The sequence below is a fragment of the Chiloscyllium plagiosum genome, chromosome 12 (genome assembly GCF_004010195.1).
Source record: "Chiloscyllium plagiosum isolate BGI_BamShark_2017 chromosome 12, ASM401019v2, whole genome shotgun sequence".
NCBI lineage: Eukaryota > Metazoa > Chordata > Chondrichthyes > Orectolobiformes > Hemiscylliidae > Chiloscyllium > Chiloscyllium plagiosum.
The window spans coordinates 84,457,586-84,482,445 of record NC_057721.1 but is presented as its reverse complement, the minus strand read 5'-3'; the positions used below and the strand labels follow the sequence as shown (position 1 = coordinate 84,482,445).

General features: G+C 47.5%; 1 protein-coding gene across 1 annotated transcript in view; it reads right to left on the bottom strand.

The window, feature by feature from the left end:
• Positions 1–24,860, bottom strand: part of LOC122554859 (cell adhesion molecule 2-like) — an 802,068-nt gene that overhangs the window by 8,832 nt on the left and 768,376 nt on the right. Inside the window, exon 5 of the mRNA XM_043700205.1 lies at positions 11,183–11,273. Within this exon, the coding sequence (XP_043556140.1) occupies positions 11,183–11,273 (91 nt within the window). The remainder of the gene's footprint in view (positions 1–11,182; positions 11,274–24,860) is intronic.

Here is a 24,860-nt window from a genome sequence, read left to right as displayed (position 1 = left end):
CTTATCTCTCCACGCTTCAGGCTCTCTGCCTTTATTCCTGATGAAGGGCTTTTGCCCGAAACGTCGATTTTGCTGCTCCTTGGATGCTGCCTGAACTGCTGTGCTCTTCCAGCACCACTGACCCAGACTCTGGTTTCCAGCCCCACTGACCCAGACTCTGGTTTCCAGCACCACTGACCCAGACTCTGGTTTCCAGCCCCACTGACCCAGACTCTGGTTTCCAGCCCCACTGATCCAGACTCTGGTTTCCAGCACCACTGATCCAGACTCTGGTTTCCAGCCTCTGCAGTCACTGTATTTCCCGCTCAGAGAACTCCCAGTCTATGAGGTGCACATACTGATCGTGTTACAATCACTACGGGAAACAACATCAGCTTCTCCAAACCATCTCCATCCTCCCTGGAACCCATTGTGAATCCTCTGGTGAACTCTGTCCCGTACTTTCACATACTTCTTGTGGTTGTACTCAATTCTCCAGCTGAGGTCGAATTAGTTTCTGAATCAGTTTCTATTCTTGTACTCCATGTCCCTTGTAATAAAGCTGAGGACACTGTTCACTTTATTAACTGTGCTCTCCACCTGTCCTGTCACCTTTAATAATTTCTACACAAACACCAGCTCTCTTGTTCCTGCATCCTGTCCCCTTTCACAGTAGCACCTTGATTTTATATTGTCTCTCCACGTTCTTTGTACAAAGTGTCTCACCTCACATTTCTCTGCATTGAAAATCATATTTTTATAAGGGTGGCTTAGTGGTTAGCACTGCTGCCTCACACCAGGGACCCAGGTTCAACTCCTGCCTCAGGCAACTGTCTGTGTGCAGTTTATACATTTTCCCCATGTTTGTTCCTCCGGGTGCTCCGGTTTCCTCCCACGGTCCAAAGATGTGCAGGTCAGGTGGATTAACTGTGCTAAATTACCCACAGTGTTCAGGGATGTGTAGGTGGGTTAGCCATGGGAAAAGCAGGGTTACAGAGATAGTGCAGGGGGTGGGTGGGTGTTGCTGGGATACTCTCCCAGACAAGGAGTTGAAGCTGATACAGGTGTGTTAGAACATAGAAGAATACAGCGCAGTACAGGCCCTTTGGCCCTCGATGTTGCGCCGATCCAAGCCCACCTAACCTACACTAGCCCACTATCCTCCATATGCCTATCCAATGCCCGCTTAAATGCCCATAATGAGGGAAAGTCCACCACTGCTACTGGCAGGGCATTCCATGAACTCACGACTATCCGAGTAAAGAATCTACCACTAACACCTGTCCTATACCTACCACCCCTTAATTTAAAGCTATACCCCCTCGTAATAGCTGACTCCATACGTGGAAAAAGATTCTCACTGTCGACCCTATCTAAACCCCTAATCATCTTGTACACCTCTATCAAGTCACCCCTAAACCTTCTTTTCTCCAATGAAAACAGCCCCAAGTGCCTCAGCCTTTCCTCATACGATCTTCCTACCATACCAGGCAACATCCTGGTAAACCTCCTCTGCACCCGTTCCATTGCCTCCACATCCTTCCTATAGTATGGTGACCAAAACTGCACACAATACTCCAGATGCAGCTGCACCAGAGTCTTATACAACTGCAACATTACCTCAGTACTCCGGAATTCAATTCCTCTACCAATAAAAGCCAGTACGCCATATGCCTTCTTCACCGCACTATTTACCTGGGTGGCAACTTTCAAAGATTTGTGTACATGGACACCAAGATCTTTCTGCTCATCCACACTACCAAGTATCCGACCGTTAGCCCAGTACCCCATCTTTTTATTACTCTTACAATTTACTGTACATGTGCCACCTTATCTTCAGATAACGAACACTCATTGTGTTGTCAATCCTTGTTGCATGATTGGGACATTTGCCTTGTTATTGGGAGCCTATGAGGATTGTTCTGGGAACAAGCTCACCCTTAGTTCAAATATTGACCTGTCCCTCTGTCTCCCAACAGTGGCTTGCTGGGCTCGCACTGAGCACAGCAGTTGGGCTGGGTTCAACTGGATTGGGCTGGGATAGACTGAGATGGGTCAGGAAAGACTGACATTGCGAAATTACGTGGATGTGTCTTTACGATGGACTTTCACCTGTATCTTAAACCACTGATGACCAAGACAGGATGTGACCCCTGACCCTAGTCTGCAGTAGATTAGATTACATTACAATACAGTGTAGAAACAGGCCCTTCGGCCCAACAAGTCCACACCGACCCGCCGAAGCGTAACCCACCCATACCCCTATATTTACCCCTTACCTAACACTATGGGCAATTTAGCATGGCCAATTCACCTGACCTGCACATCTTTGGACTGTGGGAGGAAACCGGAGCACCCGGAGGAAACCCACGCAGACGCGGGGAGAACGTGCAAACTCCACACAGTCAGTCGCCTGAGGCGGGAATTGAACCCGGGTCTCTGGCGCTGTGAGGCAACAGTGCTAACCACTGTGCCACCGTAGTAATGTCAAACTCAGAATTGTATAATAAGATCCCAGTTAATACTGTACATGTGCCACCTTATCTTCAGATAACGAACACTCATTGTGTTGTCAATCCTTGTTGCACGATTGGGACATTTGCCTTGAATGTTGGGGAGATGAGGTTTAAGGTGAGCAGGGAAACGTGGGAAGAAGGTTTCTCACACAGAGAGTGGAAGGTGCCTGCAACACGCTGCCAGGGGAGATGGTGGGCACAGAGATGATAGCAATGTCTAAGAGGCATTTAGGCAGACACAGGAACAGGCAGGGAATGGAGGGATACGGACCATGAGAAGGCAGGCGGGATTACTTTAGAATGGCAGCATTGTTGGTCCCGAGATGGTGGGCTGACGGCTGAGTTCCCGAGGTGTGCTGTTCTAGATTCTGTGTTCTATGAAGAGAAGAATGTCACAGGTTGGCCAGGAAGGAACTGGGTTAGAGCAGCCTCTCGTGTCGAGGCTCGGCTCGGTGTAGGGTCAGTCAGGCTGCTAAAGCAGTGGCACCTACTGCCCACACGGCCTTCCAACAGCATGGGAGACAGTGCGACGTAGCACTCTTCAGGGTCTGTACAGACTGCAGTCAAGTCACTGACAGTGGTATAGATTCTGATCTGGGAAATCCTTGAAAGTGATGCTTTTGTGTTAGTGCGTGGGAATGTTCTGAGATTGGAACTGGTGAATACACAGACCTATCAGCACAAACCACTGACTGCAGCCTGCTCTTTGTTGCTGACCACCTTACCGAATCCTATCTAACCAGAGCAATCCGGAACACCCTCCAACACAATCTGTCTGCTCCCATTACCTGAAAGCAGTGAGAGCAAATGGAAAGCAAATCCTCCAGCCCAGCGCTGGGAAACTGGGTAAGGATACAGTGGCCCTAGCTTCATATTCTCCAGTGACAGCAAGCTGCCATGAGAAAAGGGTGGACAGGATCAGTCTGGACCCACTTGGGGGGGGAGGGTGGACAGGATCAGTCTGGACCCACTTGGGGGGGGAGGGTGGACAGTATCTGTCTGGACCCACTGGGGGGAGGGGGGAGAATCAGCAGTGACAGGCTGATGGTGAGAGGATTAGGAGAAAGTGAGGACTGCAGCTCCTGGAGATCAGTCATAAATGTTCCTGATGAAGAGCTTATGCTCGAAACGTTGTCCCTCTTGCTCCTTGGATGCTGCCTGACTGGCTGTGCTTTTCCAGCACCACACGTTTTTGACTCTGATTGTGAGGGGATGTTTCCCTTGTCGGGGGGGGGGTGGGTAGAACGAGGGAACACAATAACTCGGGAACCCAGTTTAAGGGGTCTCCTATTTAAAGTGGAGATGAAGAGATTTATTTTGTTTCTGTCAGAGTGTTGTGTGCCTCTGTGGAATTCTCTTTCCCAGACAGTTGTGGGTGTGGGGTCATTGAATATTTTATAGGGACAATTAGATAGATTCTTCAATATCAAAAGAGTCAAAGGTCATCAGGAGGTGGAGCAAACTGTGATCTTGATGAATGAAAGAACAGGTTCAAGGGCCCGAATGGCCTGCTCCTATTTTCAAGTCCATACAATTGGTGACCAATGAATGTGTGAGTAATATTCACTTGATAAAGGTCTACTTGTGGATTTTCCCCTTTGTTTTTCTGAAGAGTTTGATGTTTCCCTGGTGGAGCGGCCATCTTCCCTCTGATACCCAACTGAGGGAACATTGGTCATGTGACTGTCAGCCAATGGGAGATGAGTCTGAGCCAGTTGTTTGGTTCTGTCTGAATGAAGTGTGGATCTGAAGATATGGGAGGAGTTACAGGAAATTGAGCCAATGAGCTCCAGACTCTTCTTGCAGCAACATGTCAATGCTCCGTCCTCCTCCATGTAGTTAGGACAAGGGCTGTTCACTGGTGATGGACACGCCTCATCACCCGCTACTAAGGGCTCAGCTGAGGAAACAGCCTATATCAGTTTAAGACCAGTGTGAATGCCCCGTGTAACAGCCTAGAAAGGAGGGGAGGAACAGCAAGAGGCCATTCACCAGTTTGAGTGTGTTCTGTTAATCAATTCCATCTTGTCTGTTCTGAATCTTAACCTTCCTTCACCTGCTACCATCCTGAACTAACTGAAACACCTTGTAATTTTAACTGATGGCTTTTCTTGGAGGGTGGCTCGAGAGTTTGACAAGACCTTTTGTTGAGAAGTGGGAGGGGACACAACTGTGAACAGAAGAGTTATGAAGAGACATGAGAAGAAATGGGGTCAATACCCAGTCGAAAAGCATGATGGAATCTCATGCAGTGCAATCTGTAATCGCCTGTCCCAGTTCATCTCCTGAGATGAGCTGTTCACAGACAGGCCATGAGCAGAGTATTCCTGCACCTGACCTCAATAAGGTGACTCACTGACCTTGTGGAAGAGGGACAGAGGCAGGGGTTAGTGATGGGATATAACATAGCAATGGTAACTGTCACCTAGTGAGGGTCATTCATGGTTAGGAAAGGTAACCAAGCTTCAGATACCAGTGACTCTGTAGCCAGTCCTTCAGCATGGACACATTACATTTAAAAAGAAGCCAACTTTTAAAAATCCCAAAAGGAAGTAGTAGAAAAGGCCTTGACCAATTTTCAGGAGCTGGTCAAAATTTACCTCCCAGCACTTCATTGGATTTTGTAACCGAACCAAAAAAAAGCTCCTTAAACCCAAACATAGACATGAGTGAGTTCTTCAGTAACAACAGTTTTGACAGCACCTTCCAAACCCATGACCCCTTCCATTGAGAAGGACAAGGGCAGCAGATACCACCTTCTGCAAGTTCCCCTCCAAGCCACTCACCATCCTGACTTGGAAATATATTGCTGTTCCTTCACTGTCACTGGGTCAAAATCCTGGAACTCCCTCCCCAAGGGCATTGTAGGTTAACTACAGCAGGTGGACTGCAGTGGTTCCAGAAGGCAGCTCACCCCCACCTCCTCAAGGGTCAATTAGGGATGGGCAGTAAATACTGGACCTGGTTAGTGATACCCACTTTCACAGAATGAATACATCACAAAAACTGTGCTGAACAAAAAAGGCAATTAAAGCCTCACACCTGACTGTCCCTCTCCAGGATGTGAACACTTCATTCCAGCTGCCAGATGACTGTGAACCATTCAATGACTGCCTTGTGAAAAGGATTCTTGACCAGACAGAAGCAGAGCTGAGGATTTCAGCCAGAGTAGAACTAAGCCAAACGGCAGAGATGGCTGATGGCATGAAGGAGGTGATCTTGGGAAAGGACTAGGTGTGTGGTTGGAAACCTAACTCAGGCTCAACTGGAGTATCAGCCTCTGCCCCATTCAGACTCCCACAGAGAGATCAAACACTTGAGGCCTCCTATGGACACTTCCTTCCATGAGGCAAAACTAAAGTAACTCTCTCCCACCCTCCCAACGGCTGCCAGCCTGAAGCCCTCCCATGATGGAATCTTTGTTGGTTGCCCCCATTGTTTTGGGAGTGACTGGGTAAGTTCCCTGCTTTGATTGGAGGTATTTTGGGGATTAGCCTTTGTGAGGAGTGTCAACTTAGTTCCTCTGACATACTGCATGTGACCCCTGGCTTGAAATAGGTGTGTTTGCTGGGGTGACTAGCCTATCTGTATATTGCTCTCACAGTCAGTGACAGGCTGTTCCGCGTTACAGGAAGGATGGGGAATTTGTTGGAGAGGCTGCAGATAAGGAACAGGACAGTTCAGTCAAGAGGCCAGAATGGGGAAGTTGGAGAGGAAGAGTCTGACAGGGGATCTAACGGAGGTTTTCAAAATCATGAAAGGGGCTGGACAGAGTAGAGAGAGAGAGAGAAGCTGTTCCCACTCTGATTAAAATCCTGATTGCACAGGGTTAAAGTGATTTGTAGAAGAAGCCAATCGTGAGGTGAGGAACACTGCAGTATTTCAGAAATGGAATGCACTGCCTGGAGATATAGTGGAACCAGTGAAGGGATGAAAGGATGCAAGAGAGATTGGATGATTATGTAAACGGACTGTGGACTATTTGAAAAGGACAGGGGATTGGCACTAAATCAAAGTGATCAGAGAGCCAGTGCAGGCGCAATGGGCCAAATGGCCTCTCTTTGCACCATCACAGCTGCGTGATTCTGGGATTGTTACTGGAGTTATCTCACCCAGAACCAGACAGGGAGCAGGCCAAATGTCTGGCCTTGCCTGTTGGTGCTCACACATTGCCAACGTGATGTGGAATAAAATCACGGAATGGTACATAGTCTATTCGGCCATTTGTACCCGTGCTGGCTCTCTGAAAGAGTTAATCTATCACTCCTATCTCCCGCCTTGTTCCCTGTAGGCCTTTTGATTGCTCGCCGTTTTGAAGCCTCTGATAGGATCTGCTTTCACTGTCCTTTCAGACAGCTCACGTCTGATCACAGCAACTCTCTCCTTAAAACAATCATCTCCTCATCTCTCTTCAGCTTCCTGTGCTGTTGAAATGTGAAATTTGTACCTTCTGGTCACAGTCCCCTGCCACGAGGTACATTTTTTCCCTCTCCATTCAATCAAATTAAAAATGGGAACACCTCGATTATCCTGCCGGGAAATGATCAGTTACTGAATAGTTGAACAGAGTGAATCTATTTCAGGAGAGAAACTGTAAGGTTCAGCCTCTGTTACAATGCTGCAAAGTTATTCACCTCTGTTCTGTATTCATCAAGTTAACATTGCAATATCTGATTAAACTACAAGTGAGATACCAAATATCAGATTAAAATAAAATTGATTTTATCACTTGTATTTGATTTTAATCAGTGCTGCTATCACCACAAGATGAAATGTGTGCTCAGTGGTTGTCTGTCGATGGTATTACACTTTTCCAGGTCAAAGCTGTTGCTACACTTTACTGGTCATTTATTATTGTAGTTTTTCTGATCAATATTCCACTCAGTGAACTGAGCGATGTTGGTTCAAGTAAATAACTGACTGTTTGTGTGCCAGAATAACACAAACATTGCTGAACCCACTCAGTACCTTCTCCACTGTGCCCATCAAACACTCCCTGGGCAAGGACAGCACGGGATGAGACACGGAGTAAAGCTCCCTCTATACCATCCCCATCAAACACTCCCACGAAAGGGACGGCATGGGGTCAGATACAGTGTAAAGCTTCCTCTACACTGATCCCCCCATCAAACACTCTGGGTTAGATACAGAATGTCCCAGAACAGGGACAGCACAGGGTTAGATACAGAGTAAAGGTCCCTCTACACTGTCCCCCATCAAACACTCTCAGAACAGGGACAGCACGGGGTTAGATACAGAGTAAAGGTCCCTCTACACTGTCCCCCATCAAACACTCTTAGGACAGGGACAGCACGGGGTTAGATATAGAGTAAAGCTCCCTCTACACTGTCCCCATCAAACACTCCCAGGACAGGGACAGCACGGGGTTAGATACAGAGTAAAGGTCCCTCTAAACTGTCCCCCATCAAACACTCCCAGGGACAGGGACAGCACTGGGTTAGATACGGAGTAAAGCTCTCTCTACACTGTCCCCATCAAACAGTCCCAGAACAGGGACAGCACGGGGTTAGATACAGAGTAAAGGTCCCTCTACACTGTCCCCCATCAAACACTCTCAGGACAGGGACAGCACGGGGTTAGATACAAAGTAAAGCTCCCTCTACACGGATCCCCCCATCAAGCACTCCCAGGACAGGGACAGCACGGGGTTAGATACAGAGTAAAGCTCCCTCTACACGGATCCCCCCATCAAACACTCCCAGGACAGGGACAGCACGGGGTTAGAGTAAAGCTCCCTCTGCAATGACTGTGAGTATACTTCGGTCCTATTCGGTGTGGATTGTAAAGTTTCATTCTTTTTGACATTTTCTCATTTCTGATTGCTCCAAGTTGTGGCATTTCTGAATGAAATTGCCAATTTCATATTAAATTAGATGAAAATAAAGGACCGTTCATCCCCTCTTGGAACAAACTTGACATTTGGAACTCATTTCAGATTGTCAGCTGTATGCTCCGTATATGAGCGATTAGACACTGACAATGACAGTGTTTGGGATGAGGTTAGACTGCATACCTCTCACTCCCCCTAACTCACAAACAGAGACAGTCTCAAAGGGCAAGTTCCCTTTCGTTGCCAATATGTGGTTCATCAATCTTTCCACCTTTAATCTCTCAACATCGCTTCCATATTGATGAGGCAGAGTTATCCCAGAGCAATGCGGCTCGTTTTCTCAGCAGCAATCAGGAAATATTTCCAGCTCTTTCCAAAGCCAAACCCCATCTCCCCTTCACACCCGAGCAGTTTACAGCTGACTGCTCCCAGAATAAGTAACAAAAAGGTGGAACAAATGCAAATCCTTTCAAACTGACTCACCCGCTCCCCATATCCCTCCATCCCTCCCTCCCCATATCCCTCCATCCCTCCCTCTCCCTCTCCCCGTACCCCTCAATCCCCTCCCTCTCCCCGTACCCCTCAATCCCCTCCCTCTCCCCGTACCCCTCAATCCCCTCCCTCTCCCCGTACCCCTCAATCCCCTCCCTCTCCCCGTACCCCTCAATCCCCTCCCTCTCCCCGTACCCCTCAATCCCCTCCCTCTCCCCGTACCCCTCAATCCCCTCCCTCTCCCCGTACCCCTCAATCCCCTCCCTCTCCCCGTACCCCTCAATCCCCTCCCTCTCCCCGTACCCCTCAATCCCCTCCCTCTCCCCGTACCCCTCAATCCCCTCCCTCTCCCCGTACCCCTCAATCCCCTCCCTCTCCCCGTACCCCTCAATCCCCTCCCTCTCCCCGTACCCCTCAATCCCCTCCCTCTCCCCGTACCCCTCAATCCCCTCCCTCTCCCCGTACCCCTCAATCCCCTCCCTCTCCCCGTACCCCTCAATCCCCTCCCTCTCCCCGTACCCCTCAATCCCCTCCCTCTCCCCGTACCCCTCAATCCCCTCCCTCTCCCCGTACCCCTCAATCCCCTCCCTCTCCCCGTACCCCTCAATCCCCTCCCTCTCCCCGTACCCCTCAATCCCCTCCCTCTCCCCGTACCCCTCAATCCCCTCCCTCTCCCCGTACCCCTCAATCCCCTCCCTCTCCCCGTACCCCTCAATCCCCTCCCTCTCCCCGTACCCCTCAATCCCCTCCCTCTCCCCGTACCCCTCAATCCCCTCCCTCTCCCCGTACCCCTCAATCCCCTCCCTCTCCCCGTACCCCTCAATCCCCTCCCTCTCCCCGTACCCCTCAATCCCCTCCCTCTCCCCGTACCCCTCAATCCCCTCCCTCTCCCCGTACCCCTCAATCCCCTCCCTCTCCCCGTACCCCTCAATCCCCTCCCTCTCCCCGTACCCCTCAATCCCCTCCCTCTCCCCGTACCCCTCAATCCCCTCCCTCTCCCCGTACCCCTCAATCCCCTCCCTCTCCCCGTACCCCTCAATCCCCTCCCTCTCCCCGTACCCCTCAATCCCCTCCCTCTCCCCGTACCCCTCAATCCCCTCCCTCTCCCCGTACCCCTCAATCCCCTCCCTCTCCCCGTACCCCTCAATCCCCTCCCTCTCCCCGTACTCCTCAATCCCCTCCCTCTCCCCGTACCCCTCAATCCCCTCCCTCTCCCCGTACTCCTCAATCCCCTCCCTCTCCCCGTACCCCTCAATCCCCTCCCTCTCCCCGTACTCCTCAATCCCCTCCCTCTCCCCGTACCCCTCAATCCCCTCCCTCTCCCCGTACTCCTCAATCCCCTCCCTCTCCCCGTACCCCTCAATCCCCTCCCTCTCCCCGTACTCCTCAATCCCCTCCCTCTCCCCGTACCCCTCAATCCCCTCCCTCTCCCCGTACTCCTCAATCCCCTCCCTCTCCCCGTACCCCTCAATCCCCTCCCTCTCCCCGTACTCCTCAATCCCCTCCCTCTCCCCGTACCCCTCAATCCCCTCCCTCTCCCCGTACTCCTCAATCCCCTCCCTCTCCCCGTACCCCTCAATCCCCTCCCTCTCCCCGTACTCCTCAATCCCCTCCCTCTCCCCGTACCCCTCAATCTCCTCCCTCTCCCCGTATCCCTCAGGTTTACAGAGCTGAAAGAGGAGAGCTTTGAGCAGGTGAAAAGCAGGAGTGTGAGTTTGTGAGGGTGTGAAGGGGTTGTTTTAGAGATTGAAACTGAGGCAACTGTAAAGTCAGCCAGGGACAGTACAGCATTTACACACAAGAGCCCAGAATTAGTGACACCGTGATCTCTGGGAGACTGTCTGTACACTTGGGGGAGGTTATGGAGATAGGGCTGATGAATGCCTTAGAAAGATTAGAAACTACACTGTTTCCTGTGGCAAATGGGCCAGTAACCAAAAGCACAGATTTGCAGACGTTGGTAAAACATCCAGGTGTAATGGATGATTGTGTGAGATATGAATGATTCTTTGATTAATATAGTGTTATTATGCTGGAAATAGAGCCACAGTCACTCTTGTTTTACTGGACACTGGGAATCTGTTGGATGCAGAGTGAGCCAGCAGAGAATCAATGGGCCAAAAGGCCTCTTTCTGTACCTTTCTAACTATTCACCCAGGAGCCCAGTGACACACATAATCCATCTGTCAGCTCAGGCAGCTCATCAAGACTTTCACTACCTGACAGCACCTCGGAAAGGGCACCCATTGCTCTCTCGCAGCAGCTTGGGCTGGAGATTGAGTCAGAGATCCCAGGAGGGGCCATCCTGTAAACGGATGGGTCAGGCGGAACAATATTCACTCACGTTGGGTTCCCAGTAGCACGGCACTCCAGCCTCAATTCATCTCCCTCTCGTGCAAAGTTCCTGGAGAAATCAATCTTCACTGAAGGTACATCTATAATAAATCAAAACAAGGCCGAGGTAATGTGAGCTGCATTTGATAAAATATCACAGATGGCAAAGATATAGTTACATCACCCCATTAAGAGCTCTGAGCCAACTCTGTTTTCAATAAGATCATAAAGGAGCAGTTTATTGTTGATCTGTGACCTCACTCCATATTCCATGCTGTTCCAGATTTCTCAACAGCCCTGGCATCGGGTGAATGGACACAGTCTGTGTCAATGATCTGCACACAGGCACCTTTAACCACTCAGCCAGCTCCTGTCCTGGGGACCCAAGTTCGAAACCTGCTATGGTTGACAGTGGAATTTAAATTCAGCAATAATCACCTGAAATTAAGGTTAGATTTCCTACAGTGTGGAAACAGGCCCTTCGGCCCAACAAGTCCACACCAACCCTCCGAAGAGCGACACACCCATTCCCTTTCATTTACCCATGACTAATCCACCTAACACTATGGGCAATTTAGCATGGCCAATTCACCTGGCCTGACCATCTTTGGACTGTGGGAGGAAACCGAGCACCCGGAGGAAACCCACGCAGACACAGGGAGAACGTGCAAACTCCACACAGAGAGTTGCCCGAGGCAGGAATAAAGATCGAATAATGAACATGAAACTGTTGTGAGGGAAAACCTGTCAGGTTCACATGTGTCTGTAAGGGAAGGAAATCTGCCATCTTTACCTGGTCTGGTCTACACGTGGCTCTAGACCCACAGTAATGTGGATAGCTCTCCAATGCCCTCTGGGCAATAAATGCTTCTCTGGTCAGTGTTGGCCATGGAGGAGAAAGTGGGTACTGCAGATGCTGGAGTTTAGAGTCAAAGAGTGTGGTGCTGGAAAAGCACAGCAGGTCAGGCAGCATCTGGGGAGCAGGAAAATCGATGTTTTGGGGCAAAAGCCCTTCATCAGGTTGTGATGCAGTGGTAGTGTTCCTAACGCTGAGCCAGGAGGCCCTGGTTCCAGTACCACCTATTCCAGAGGTGTGCCATTCATGTCTGAACAGGTTGATAAGAAAATATCTGGATTCAGGGACCAATTGTAATATTTTCAAGTTTGTCAATGATACAAAATAAAGAGGAAATGTGAGATATGAGGAAGATGCAAGGATGTTGCAGGGATATTTTTTGAGAGGAATGTATTGTGGATGAATACTTTAGCAGCAGAAATAGAGGTGCAGACTATTTCTCAAATGGAGAGAGAGATGAGGAAATGTGGATGTGCATATGGACATTGGTGCCTTTGATGATGAGCCTTAGGAACCTCACAGGCCAGGGCTGTTACTACCAGCGGATGTGAGCACTGCAGCAAAGAGTCTTCCTCACACACGCTGTACTGTGGCCAGGTCTGGTCCCCCTGTCTCAGAAGGGATGGACTTCTCATGGACAGAGCACAGGAGAAACTCACCAGCCTGATGCCTGTAATGGTGGGGGCAGTGTAGAAGGAACTTTACTCTGTATCTAACCTTCTCGTGTCCTTGTCCTGGGAGTATTGGAAGGGAGTGTGGGGGAGTGTGGGGGGGAGGGGTAGGTGAAGGAAGCAGTGTAGAGGGAGTTTTACTCTGTATCTAACCCTGTGCTGTCTCTGTTCTGGAAGTGTTTGATGGGGATGATGTAGAGAGAGCTTTACTTTGTATCTAACCTCGTGCTTTATTCCTCAACATCCTCTTGTTAATCAGCAGAAGGAAAAGGAAAATGTAAAAACAGCAAAATTGGAGCAAGTTTTGTTTAAATTTCCTCATCAGCTGTTGGGGTCATTGGCTAGACCATCATTTATTACCCATCTCTAAATGCTATCGAATCATAGTGTCAGTGAGTGATACAGCAATCCATGCCGAATATTATCCCAAACGCAACTAGTCCCACCTGCCTGCTCCTGGCCCAGATCCCTCCAAACCTCTCCTATTCATGAACTTATCCAAATGTCTTTTCAACGTTGTAACTGTACCTGCATCCACCACGTTTTCTGGAAATTCATTCCACACCTGAACCATCGTCTGTGTAAGAAAATCTCTTCTGAACCCTCTCGAGTTTAATAATACACTGATAACACTGCGCTCAGAACTGTCCACAGTATTCCTGAGGAGGCCTCACAAACATCCTGTACAACCTCCATGTGACATTCCAACTCCTATCGTCAAAGGACTGAGCAATGAAGGCAGGTATGCTAAATGCCCTTTTAACCACCCTGCCTGCATATCACACAAACTTCAAAGAATTATGTACCTGAACCCCTAGGTCTCTCTGTTCCACAGCACTACCCAAGGCCCCACCATTAATTGTATAAGTCCTACCCTTGTTCATCCAGATTGAGCTCCATTTTCTGCCATTTTCCAGCCCATTGACCCATTTGACTAGGATCCCTTTGTAATCTCAGCAAACCTTCTTCACTGTCTGCTATGCCACCAGTTTTGGTGGCTATGATGTGGAGGAGCCAGTGTTGGACCGGGATGGACAAAGTTACAAATCACACAACACCAGGTTACAGTCCAACAGGTTTATTTGGACGCATTAGCTTTCGGAGCGCTGCTCCTTCATCAGCTGGTTGTGGAGGTTGAGGAAGGAGCGGCGCTCCAAAAGCTAGTGCTTCCAAATAAACCTGTTTGACTGTAACATGGTGTTGTGTGATTTGTAACCAGTTTTGGTGTCATCTGTACTGTGCCCAGTTCTGGTCACCTTGCTATGGGAAGGATATTATTAAACTAGAGAGAGTTCAGGAGGGATTTACCAGGAGGTTACTGGGTTTGAGCTAACAGGAAAGGCTGAATAGGCTGGAACTTTTTTTTTCACTGGAGCGTCTGAGATTGAGGAGTGATCTTATAGAGGTTTATAAAATCATGAGGGGCATAGAATAGACAGGTGTCTTTTCCCTAGGCTGGGGATTTTAAGACAGGGGTCATAGGCTAGGAGAAAGATCTTAAAAAAAACGAGGGGCAATTTTTTTTACACAGTGGGTGGTTTGTATGTAGAATGAACTATAACTCTATGACCATCCTCACCAACATTCTGCACAACCTCAACATAACGTCCCAACTCCTGTACTCAGAGATCTGAACGATGAAGGCAAGTGTGCTCAGCACCTCCTTAGCCACCCTGTCTACATGTGATACAAACTTCAAAGAATTATGTACCTGCCCCCGCCAAGGTCTCTCTGCTCTACAATACTACCCAAGGCCGCACTTTTAATTGTATAAGCCCTACCCCTGTTTGTTTTACCAAATTAAATTCCATCTGCCACTCTTTAGCCCATTGACTGAATTGACCAAGACCTCTGTGTCGATGAGGGTCTTCAGTGCACTCTGTATGCACTATGCCCAGGAACAGGTGGTGCTGAGTTGCTCTGCGTGGTTGGTGCTGACTCCAGTTGCAGTACAGTGGAATGGAGTATTGGCTTTTGTCCTAAATGTGTCTGTGTGGAATCGCGGTGCTGGCTAGGAGCTGATTGTTAATACTTGCAGGCAACAAGGACCTCAGACTAATTTCAGCACAGAGTTCTTCTCACTGTGCAGTGTGGGTGCTCTGCTGTGACCACCTGGGAAATACAGCATTGATACTCAGAGTGTGGTTTGCACAGGGGCTCCAGCTGTTGATACACTCATCCCTCCTTCAGGTTGGGGAGTTCTCTTCTTTTGTCGAAAATTTCCATCTAGCTTCAACCAACAAGGACTTGGCCCAGAGACCGCAGACAGCAGTCCCACAGTCCAGCAAGGTACACACAAGGAGCTTCCTGTCCATGCAGTGAGTCTCATCTCTGTACTCACCTACACTCTGACTGTAATCTGATCCTTCAGGGAATCTGGATCCAGAATGGTTGGAATGGGTTTGAGAGGAGGTGGAAGTGAATGATAAAACTGTGCAGGAGATGAGTTTCGACTCTCGGGAGAAGGGGAGTGTGAGGCAGGTGAGCACAGTCCTCAGCTCCCAAGGCCTCAGTCAGTCAATGATACAATGACTCCCCACTGCTACTCCCTGTGAAGACACGGTTGGGTGAGGCTGTTTAGTGGGTACAGGGCTCTCGATCTTCAATACTCTCATACTCAATGGAGGCCATGTAGGTAGCACGGCAAATCAATTCACTCAGGGGTCCTGGAAGCTCAGCATTAATAATAATAATAGCCTCATTAAAATTGGTCTGCATTTCCTAGAACTGGTCAGCACCTGTTAACATGGAGACACATTCCGGCTGGGAAAGACGTTGGGAGTAGGAAGAATATTCAGTGGCAGCTCAGAGAGAGGGCTCAGAGACTCTCAGTGAGGAGTAGAGCTGGGAGTCTCGGTGAATGGGAAGGTGTTGGGAATGAGGAGAGAGGGATCCTTCCCTCAGCTGGCACAGACACCAAGGGGGGGCAAGCTAAGACCCTCTGGAACACAGCACCTCAACACCAAACTCTAAACCTGGAAGCCATTTCCTCTGATTCTCCAGTTCAGTTGCAGTTTGTGGAGGATCTTTCACCACCTTCTGAGCAGAAAAGTGTTTCCTAAAACCCGATGCTGGAAATCTGGCTTGAAGCTTTAAAAAGGTTTCAGAATAATCAGGAAATAAAACACTTGCTTACTTGTGATCTCTGCAGATTATTGCCAAACCGATTTAGTTCACTAACCCACTGGTAACAGGATCAAACAGTTATGGGGAGAGTGCAGGAGAATGGGGTTGAGAAACATATCAGCCATGATCGAAAGGTGGAACAGACTCGATGGGCCGAATGGCCTAATTCTGCTCCTATGTTGTAGGGTCTTATGGAAACTCCTCCCACCCACTTCCCTGCATTTTCCCTGTACCCCTTGATTCCCCGACTGATCGAGAGTCCATCTATCTCTAGCCCTGAATATGCACAAGGACTCTGCCCCCACAGTCTCTGTGACAAGCAGTTCCAAAGTCTCAGAAGCCTCTGAAAGAAGAAATTCTTCCTCATCTCAGCTCTAAAGGGTTGTCCCTTCATCCTGAGGCTGTGCCCTCGGGTCCTAGTCTCTCCTACGGTTGAGGAGAAAGTGGGGTCTGCAGATGCTGGAGATCAGAGCTGAAAATGTGTTGCTGGAAAAGCACAGCAGGTCAGGCAGCATCCAAGGAGCAGGAGAATCGACATTTCGGGCATGAGCCCTTCTTCAGGAATCCTCATGCCTGAAACGTCGATTCTCCTGCTCCTTGGATGCTGCCCGACCTGCAGCGCTTTTCCAGCAACACATTTTCGGGTCTCCTAGGGTTGAAACATCTTCTCCATGCGCACTCCATTCAGGCCTCTCAGCATTCTGTTCGGTTTCAGTCAGATCCCGCCCACATCCTTCTAAATTCCATCCAGTACAGACCCAGACTCCTCACCCATTCCTCATATGACAAGCTCTTCATCCCCGGGATCTTTCCTGTAAACCTCCTCTCGGCCCTCTCCAAGGCCAGCACATCCTTCCTTAGATACAGGGCCCTAAACTGCTCACAACATTCCAAATGCAGTCTGACCAGAGTCTTATACAGGCTCAGCTCTAGCTCTGCTCTAGCTCTCTTGAAGTGAACGCTAACGTTGCATTTGCCTTCCTAACTGCCAACTGAACCTGCACATTAGCCTTAAGAGAATCCTGAACTAGGACTCCCAAGTCCCTTTGTGTTTGAGATTTCCAAACCCTTTCCCCATTTAGAAAATAGTCTACACCTCTATCCTCCTACCAAACTGCATAACCTCCCCTTTTCCCACATTGTATTCCATCTGCCACTCCTTTGCCCGCTCTCCCAGCCTGTCCAAGTCCCTCTGCCTCAACACTGTCTGTCCCTCCACCTATCTTTGTGTCATCCTCAAAATTAGCAACAATGCCCTCAGTTCCTTCGTCCTGATCATTAATATGTGACGTGAATAGCTGTGGTCCTAACACTGACCGCTGTGGAATACCACTAGCCACTGGCTCCATCCTGAAAACGACCCCTTTATCCCCACTCTCTGCCTTCTGCCAGTCAGCCAATCCTCTATCCAGGCCAGTACCTTGCCCCTAACACCATGGGCTCTTGTCTTATATAGCAGGCTCCTGTGCAGCACTTTGTCAAAGACCTTCTGGAAATCCAAACAGATCACGTTGATTGGATCCCCTTTTGTCTAACCTGTTCATTACCTCCTCAAAGAATTCCATCAGATTTGTCAGGTGGGACCTTCCTTGATGAAGCTGTGCTGACTCAGCCCTATTTTACTGTGTAGTTCATCTACTCCACAACCTCATCTTTAATAACGGACTCTAAAATCTTACCAATGACCGAGGTCAGGCTAAGCAGCCTATAGTTTCTGTTTTCCTCCTCCCTCCCCTTCTTAAACAGGGCTGGTACATTAGCCATTTTCCAGTCCTGTGGGACCTTCCCCGACTCCAGTGATCCCTGAAAGACCATCAGCAATGCCTCTACAATTGCCTCAGCTATGTCCTTCAGAACCCTGGGGGATAGTCTACCTACAGCAGATGGACTGCAGCGGGTCAAGAAGGCAGCTCACCCCCACCTTCTCAAGGGGCAACTGGGGATGGGCAATAAATGCTGGGCCAGCCAGAGACACCCACATCCTGTACGTGACTAAAGAAAAGGATCCCAAATGGTTCTATAGAACGACAGAGCTGGACTGAGGGGGGTGAACAGCCTATTTTCATTTCATGTGGCCTTCGGGATGGAAATCTGCCATCCTAACACAGCCGGGCCCTATATTTGACTCCAGACCTACAGTGTCCAATCAGCCTTTTTGATTATTCTTGTACCTTTTCCTGACATTTGAATTCTCTGTGTCGGTGGACCCGCACCCCCCCACCAAGATCTCCCGAGGTTGCTGCAGTTTAAAACGTGCCCTGTTCCATCACATGATCCAAACTGAATGGCCTCACATTGCCCTGCACACTGCACTGCCATTTGTCATGGTATAGTTTCTGGTTTCCACCTGCTCTGCTTCCAATGCTGCCTGTCTTTGTGTTTTCAGGAGAGGTTGGAGTGTTCTCTCCCACTGATACCTGAGTTTGTATGATCACAGCTCTGCAGCAGTTGGTACTCTGCGGGTCAGTACAGATGCTGGGCGTGTAGAGAACATCTCCACAGAGTTTGAACCATGGAGCAGCAGCAGCATTCACCACCATCCCACTGCCACCCTGCCAGTGCCCTTGCTGCCAGCCCACACTGCCCATCCCGAGGTGGCAGAGTACAATATTGGCACCAGAGCTGCTGGAGAGTATCTGAGCTGCTGGAGAGTATCTGAGCAGGCCGGTCTCTCTCAGTGAATAGCAGCACCGAGCTGAGTATATTGGAGTAACACTTAGAAAGATCAGTGAGGCCACGCCAATACCGTGAAGGAGAAAGGACAAGGGTGAGTGGGTCGTGTTTAATCGGAAAGTTCTGTGTGGAAAAAGTCATTGGTGAGTGGTCTTTTTTATTCAAACATTCTGCACAAAAAAGGGGCTAGTGATGTACAATGGATGTACAGTATAATCTGGGCCTAACAAAAGCAGGCAGAGAAACAGCTTGACCTGCCCAGTGTAGGGAGATCCACATCGAGCTGGGAGTGAACTACTCGGTTGTAATCCAAGTGACCCTCATGTTGACTCCTCCCATAGTCGTGACTCACTTGTAGCTATTTACTGTTCAGCATCCTCACAGACACTGCATTTGAGATCACAACATCCTGCTGAACAAAACAGCCCCTCCCTTGTTTTTCTGTCAATCTGTGTCTTCTGGTTAATGACTCTCTGTACTTACAGGTGGCTGTCAGTGAGTAAAGAACACTGACTGACTTGGTTTTATGGTTTTAGTCAAATAAGCTGCCACAAGTTTTGCTTCAAGGTCAGAATGTTTGCTGCTGGACATGCTGACTACCATGCCAAAGGAAATGGCAGGGATTTTCTTGATGCTGTGATCGATGCAGGTACAGTTACAATATTTGGACAGGTCCATGAATAGGAAAAGTTTTGAGAGAAATGGAAGAAACACAGGCAAACGGGATTAGTTCAGTTTCGGAACTTGTTCAACATGGGTGAGTTGGTCCCAGGGGTCTTTTCCATGCTATATGATGCCATGACTCTCTCAGGAGTTAAGTCCTTTGTTAGTGGCTACATACTTCAGGAGTTAAACTGAAGGATGTGGTATGATTCTGTAAAATATCTAAGACATGTCACATAACCAACTGCTTGAATAGTCAGGCCAGACCTTGAAGAACTATTCAGTTGGATGTTATCAATTCAGAGAGAAAGTCTAATTGCGATAAAGAAAGTATGATCCTGTTCAAAACAAGAGGCAGAAGATCTGAACCTGAAACTCAAATCCAGGAACGTGGAATGCACCAAGTTGGTGAAAAACAGTTGGACAATAAAACTCTGCTCAGTTAGAAACTGGAACAACTGGTCTATGTCTTGTAGCAGATTGACTGATGCAACATCAGGTTAAAATGTTGATTTTGGTGTGCATGAAATAGTCATTTTGACAAATATACAGGATGCAAGCAATTAAACCTGTGCAATTACTTGAACTTATTGTCATTCCTCCTTCCACAGCCTGCACAGTGACATGCTGTCCAGATCTCTCACAATGTTGCACACTGAGGTGGAGACTAAGATCATCGACATAGCCCTGTGCAAACAAAGATGGCTGTAGAGCATCCTCCCACAAATATTTCCTTAGAATCTAAGGTCAATCTGTCAAAGTATAGTCAGGAAATATTGATATTTCCCAGAGAGTTTGATGTAGGCTTCACAGAGGTAAAATTCCCTGGTGGGTGTGATGAAAAGGAAGGGGTGTTTAAAATAAAAAGTAGGAGGCCAAACACGGGCAACCAAATATCTTTGGCTGAAAGGATTAAGGAAAACCCCAAGGCTTTTTATAAGTATATTAAGAGCAAGAGGATGACCAGGGAAAGAATGGGACCTAGGAGAGATCAAACGGGCAATCTGTACATGGATTTTGGATTAGTGGTGCTGGAAGAGCACAGAAGTTCAGGCAGCATCCGAGGAGCAGCAAAATCGACGTGATGAAGGGCTTTTGCCTGAAACGTCGATTCGTCTGCTCCTCGGATGCTGTCTGAACTGCTGTGCTCTTCCAGCACCACTGATCCAGAATCTGGTTTCCAGCATCTGCAGTCATTGTTTTAACCTAATCTGGAGCCAGTGGATGTAGATGATGCCTTAAATGAACATTGCTCATCTGTATTCACAAAAACCGAAAGATATTGTAGCCAGAGATTTCAATTGGGATGGTGAGGCTTTGAACCTGTCAAGATTAACAAGGAGGAGACATTAGATGTTTTAGCAGGGCCTGATGAGATGCATCCCAGACTGCTATGGAAGGCAATAGAGGAGTCCTGGTGGGGGTCCTGGTGTGTCAAAGATGAAGTGCCAGATAGCTAATGTGTATTCTTTACTCAAGAAGGGCATCAAGGATAGGCCAGGCAATTACAGATCAGTTAGTCTGACATCAATGGTAAGGAAAGTATTGGAAAAAAAATCTAAAGGACAGAATTAATCAACACTTTAAAAGGCAGGGATTGATCAGTGATAGTCAGTATGGATTTGTTAGAGGGAGATTCTGTCTGGCTAATTTAATTGAGTTTTTTGAAACAATGACTCAGTACAGTGAGGAAGGTGGTGTGGTTGATATGGTTTATATGGCTTTAGCCAGGACAAGGTCCCATGTGGAAGGCTGGTCCAAAATGGTAGATCCCATGGGATCTAAGCCAAGTTGGCAACTGGATCCAAAATTGGCTGTAAATTAGAGACAAAGAGTGATGGTGGGGGCGTTGTGTTTGTGATTGGAAGCCTGTGACCAGAGGTGTACCACAGGGATCAGTGCTGGGTCCCATGCTGGGTGTGAAGGGAAAGGGTGTAATTAGTAAGTTTGTAGATAAGGTAAAAATTGTTGTTGATAACAAGAGGATGGTCTCAGGCTATAGGCTTACATTGATCAGCTGGAAAATCCAACAGAGCAATGGCCAATGGAATTTAGTTCCATCTGATGAGGGTGAGGTGATGCATTTTGGGAGGTCTAACAAGAGAATGATATACACAATGAATGATAGATCCCCAGGGAATATTGAGGAACAAAGGGACCTTGGTGTACAAGTCCATAGATCCCTGAAGGTGTTAGCACAGGGAGACAGGGTGACGAAGAAAGGTTACAGGATGCTTGCCTTCATGAGCTGGGCGTAGAATAGAGGAGTAAGGAAGTCATGTTACACTTTCTAAAACATAGGTTAGACCACAGGTGGAATAATGTCTGCAGTTGTGGTCACCACACTATCAGAAGGATGTGAGTGCACTGGAAAACGGGCAGAGGAGAATCATCAGGATGTTGCCTGGGATGGGAAATCTCAAGTTATGAGGAGAGACTTGATAGACTGGGTTCGTTTTCCCTGGAGCACAGGAGGCTGGGGGGGGGGGGTCTGATTGAGGGATACAAGATTATGAGAGACATAGACAGGGTAGATTGTGAGAATCTTTTTCACCCAGAGTGTGGTGGAATAATGGAAGGTGCTACCTGAGAGGGGAGTGGAGGCAGGTACCCTGGCAACATTTAAGAAACATCTGGATGAGCAGATAGAGGGCTATGGACCAAGTGGAGGTAAATGGGATTAGTGTAGTTTGTTGATCAGCATCGACACAGTGGGTCAATGGGCCTGTTTCTATGCTGTCTGCCTCTATGACTCTAATAGATGCTTCAGTGAAATACTGCTGTTTAACATAAATACTGCTCAATTACTTGAAGCAGTCAGTCCATGTGACATTTTATAAATTCCTACTTTGGAAATAGAACCAGTCTGACTCAAGATTGAGATACAGACAGATTCTAACCTCACACCTTTAATGCATTGTCTGAGCTGAGATATCACCATTTTGTAATAAAAATCTTATATTATCTCGAGAATGTGACTTGAAATAAGGTCTGGGATGTACATATTAATCAATTGAAACCTGCATCCCATTCTAAGTGATTCAAGACTCAACAGTAATCTAGGTTTGTTCAATATATCATTGCAATTGTATGACATTGTGATCTTTTTCTACAAATTCTGTGTCCTATGATCCTGCCCCACTAGCTACCTGATGAAGGAGCAGTGCTCTGAAAGCTAGTGCTTCCAATTAAACCTGGTGTTGTGTGATCTTTAACTTTGTCCAGCCCAGTCCAACACCAGCATCTCCACATTTAAACTAAGGAGGTTGCAGAAGAGGTGTTTGCAGTTTTTATTAAATTTGACCAGAACCCATTTTGAATATATAATGTTGGAGTTGGGGAGGAGATTAGAGACATTGCCAGTGTAGAACGTTGAACAGAGAATAATACAGCACAGGAACAGTCCACCATGTTGTACCAAACACGATGCCAAATAAAACAAATCCCTTCTGCCTGCCCTTGGCCCATAACCCTCCATTCCTTGTATATCCATGTGCTTATCTAAAAGTCCCTTAACTGCCCCTATCATATGTGCATCCACCCCACCCCAGCATCGTGTTCCACACTCCCACTGCTCTCTGTGTAAAATACTCACTGCTCACATCTCCCTTGAACTTCAACACTACACCCTCCCCATACCGCCACCGCCCACCCCCCCCATGTGTAAATTCAGGGCAGTTTTCACCCAGAGACAGTCTTCTGATTGTTTATTTCCCCCAGGAGCTGTGAATGGGTTCAGGAGAGATCAGCATATTACTTGATACTCATCAATGTAGTCTTGCTCAATTCTGCTGAAAACCTGACTGTAAATGAATAAAGGGGTAAAAGAGAATCTCTGAAATGAACCAGCAAGTTTCTCTAGGGGTGGTGATCAAGGTGGAAAGCTAATGATTAATGTTCCTGCTGCACTGAAAACTTGACCCTGGAGGTCACCCTGATATCAAACATGGCAAAACGATACAAAGCCAACAGCTCATCGCCGATGACACAGTGTGTTTCTGCTGTAAAATCCTCGGAAAGGACATGAAATCCAACCCAGAGAAATTAACACGTGATCCGACTGGTCAGTGCTGTACACCAGGATAATTCAGCCAACCCTATCAACACTTTCATCTGGTCCTTTCCTTCTCATGTACTCGTCTCACATCACCTTAGCTGCAGCAGTAACAGTCACCTTAACCCCACACTGTGCTAGCGAGTACCATTATCTCACACTGTCAGGAGAGAGACAACTCCAATGCATTTCCTACTGGATTTATCACTGGTTGAAATCTTGTTATTTGTAATTGTAATCCCTAGATTTGGATTCGCCCACAATTGGCAACATACTCTCTAAATTCACTCCATCAGGAATGTCTCCAGGCTACCTCCTCGGTGTTTTTCTTTCTGCTCACCCTATCTGTTGTAATAGCCATTCCATCTCCTTTCTGATCTTGCTGTCCTGAATCGAGAGGAAATCTTTCAAAAGGTGGGTGCCTTGGAAAGACAGGGGCTAATTCTGGAGCCCAGCATGGAATTGCAAAGCGAGTCATGCCCTAACCATTTAATAACTTGTTGAGGTTATTGGTGAAGGCTATGAACTTCATATGAAATCAGGGAACAAAGTGATTGCAGTTAAAAGGCAGGGAGTAGCAGGCATAACATTCCCAAAAAACACCCCTGAATTTGCAGGAGAACTGTAGGAGGATAGAGATGTATCAGGAAATTGAACAAATAGTTCTGATGAACTTATTTTGTGGGAACGGTTGTAGAAAGGAAATATATACAATGAGTGTTAAAATGTTAAGAGCACAGAGAATTTTCAAAATACAAACCGACAAAGCTTTGTAAAAATTGCAAGGTAAATCTGAAAAATATGAAATGGATAATCTTTCCAAAAGGTAGATAAAGGAAAGCTGAGTGGGTGAGGTACATGAACAAAGAGATCTCATTCTGTGCTTTAAGGTTCTATCTCAAAGGCAGATACAGCCACCAATAATTCAGCAATGGGTGTAATAATCATTAATTCAAAAATTGAGAAAATTACAATTAACTTATTGCTGGTTATTAACTAACTCGAAGAGTACAATTATCAGTAACTCAAGGATAGATAGAATTACTATCCAATCATTACTGGATTTAATGATCTTAACTCTGACAAATATAATTACCATGAACTCATTGCTATATATTCATATCATGATGGCTACAAGTTACAATTAACTCATTTCAGGTGGTTTTAGATTGTAGAATCTTTTTAATGTATATGCTGTGTGAAGTGAAGACAGCTTTGTCACTGAAACACAGAATTGCAGGACAGAAGGATTCCAGTAGGAGTGTCTGTGTCTGCATCTGTGTCTGTGTCTGTAACTGTGTCTGTGTCTATGTCTGTGTCTGTATCTGTATCTCTGTTCGTGTCTGTGTCTGTATCTGTGTCTGTGTCTGTATCTGTGTCTGTATCTATCTGTGTCTATGTCTGTCTCTGTGTCTGTATCTGTGTCTGTATCTGTATCTGTGTCTATGTCTGTATCTGTGTCTGTGTCTACGTCTGTGTCTGTGTCTGTATCTGTATCTGTGTCTGTGTCTATGTTTGTGTCTGTGTCTGTGTCTGTGTCTGTGTCTATGTTGTGTCTGTGTCTGTATCTGTGTCTGTGTCTGTCTGTGTGTGTGTGCGCGCACCCACTACTTGGAGACTTGCCCCACAGAGGCAACTGCAGCGG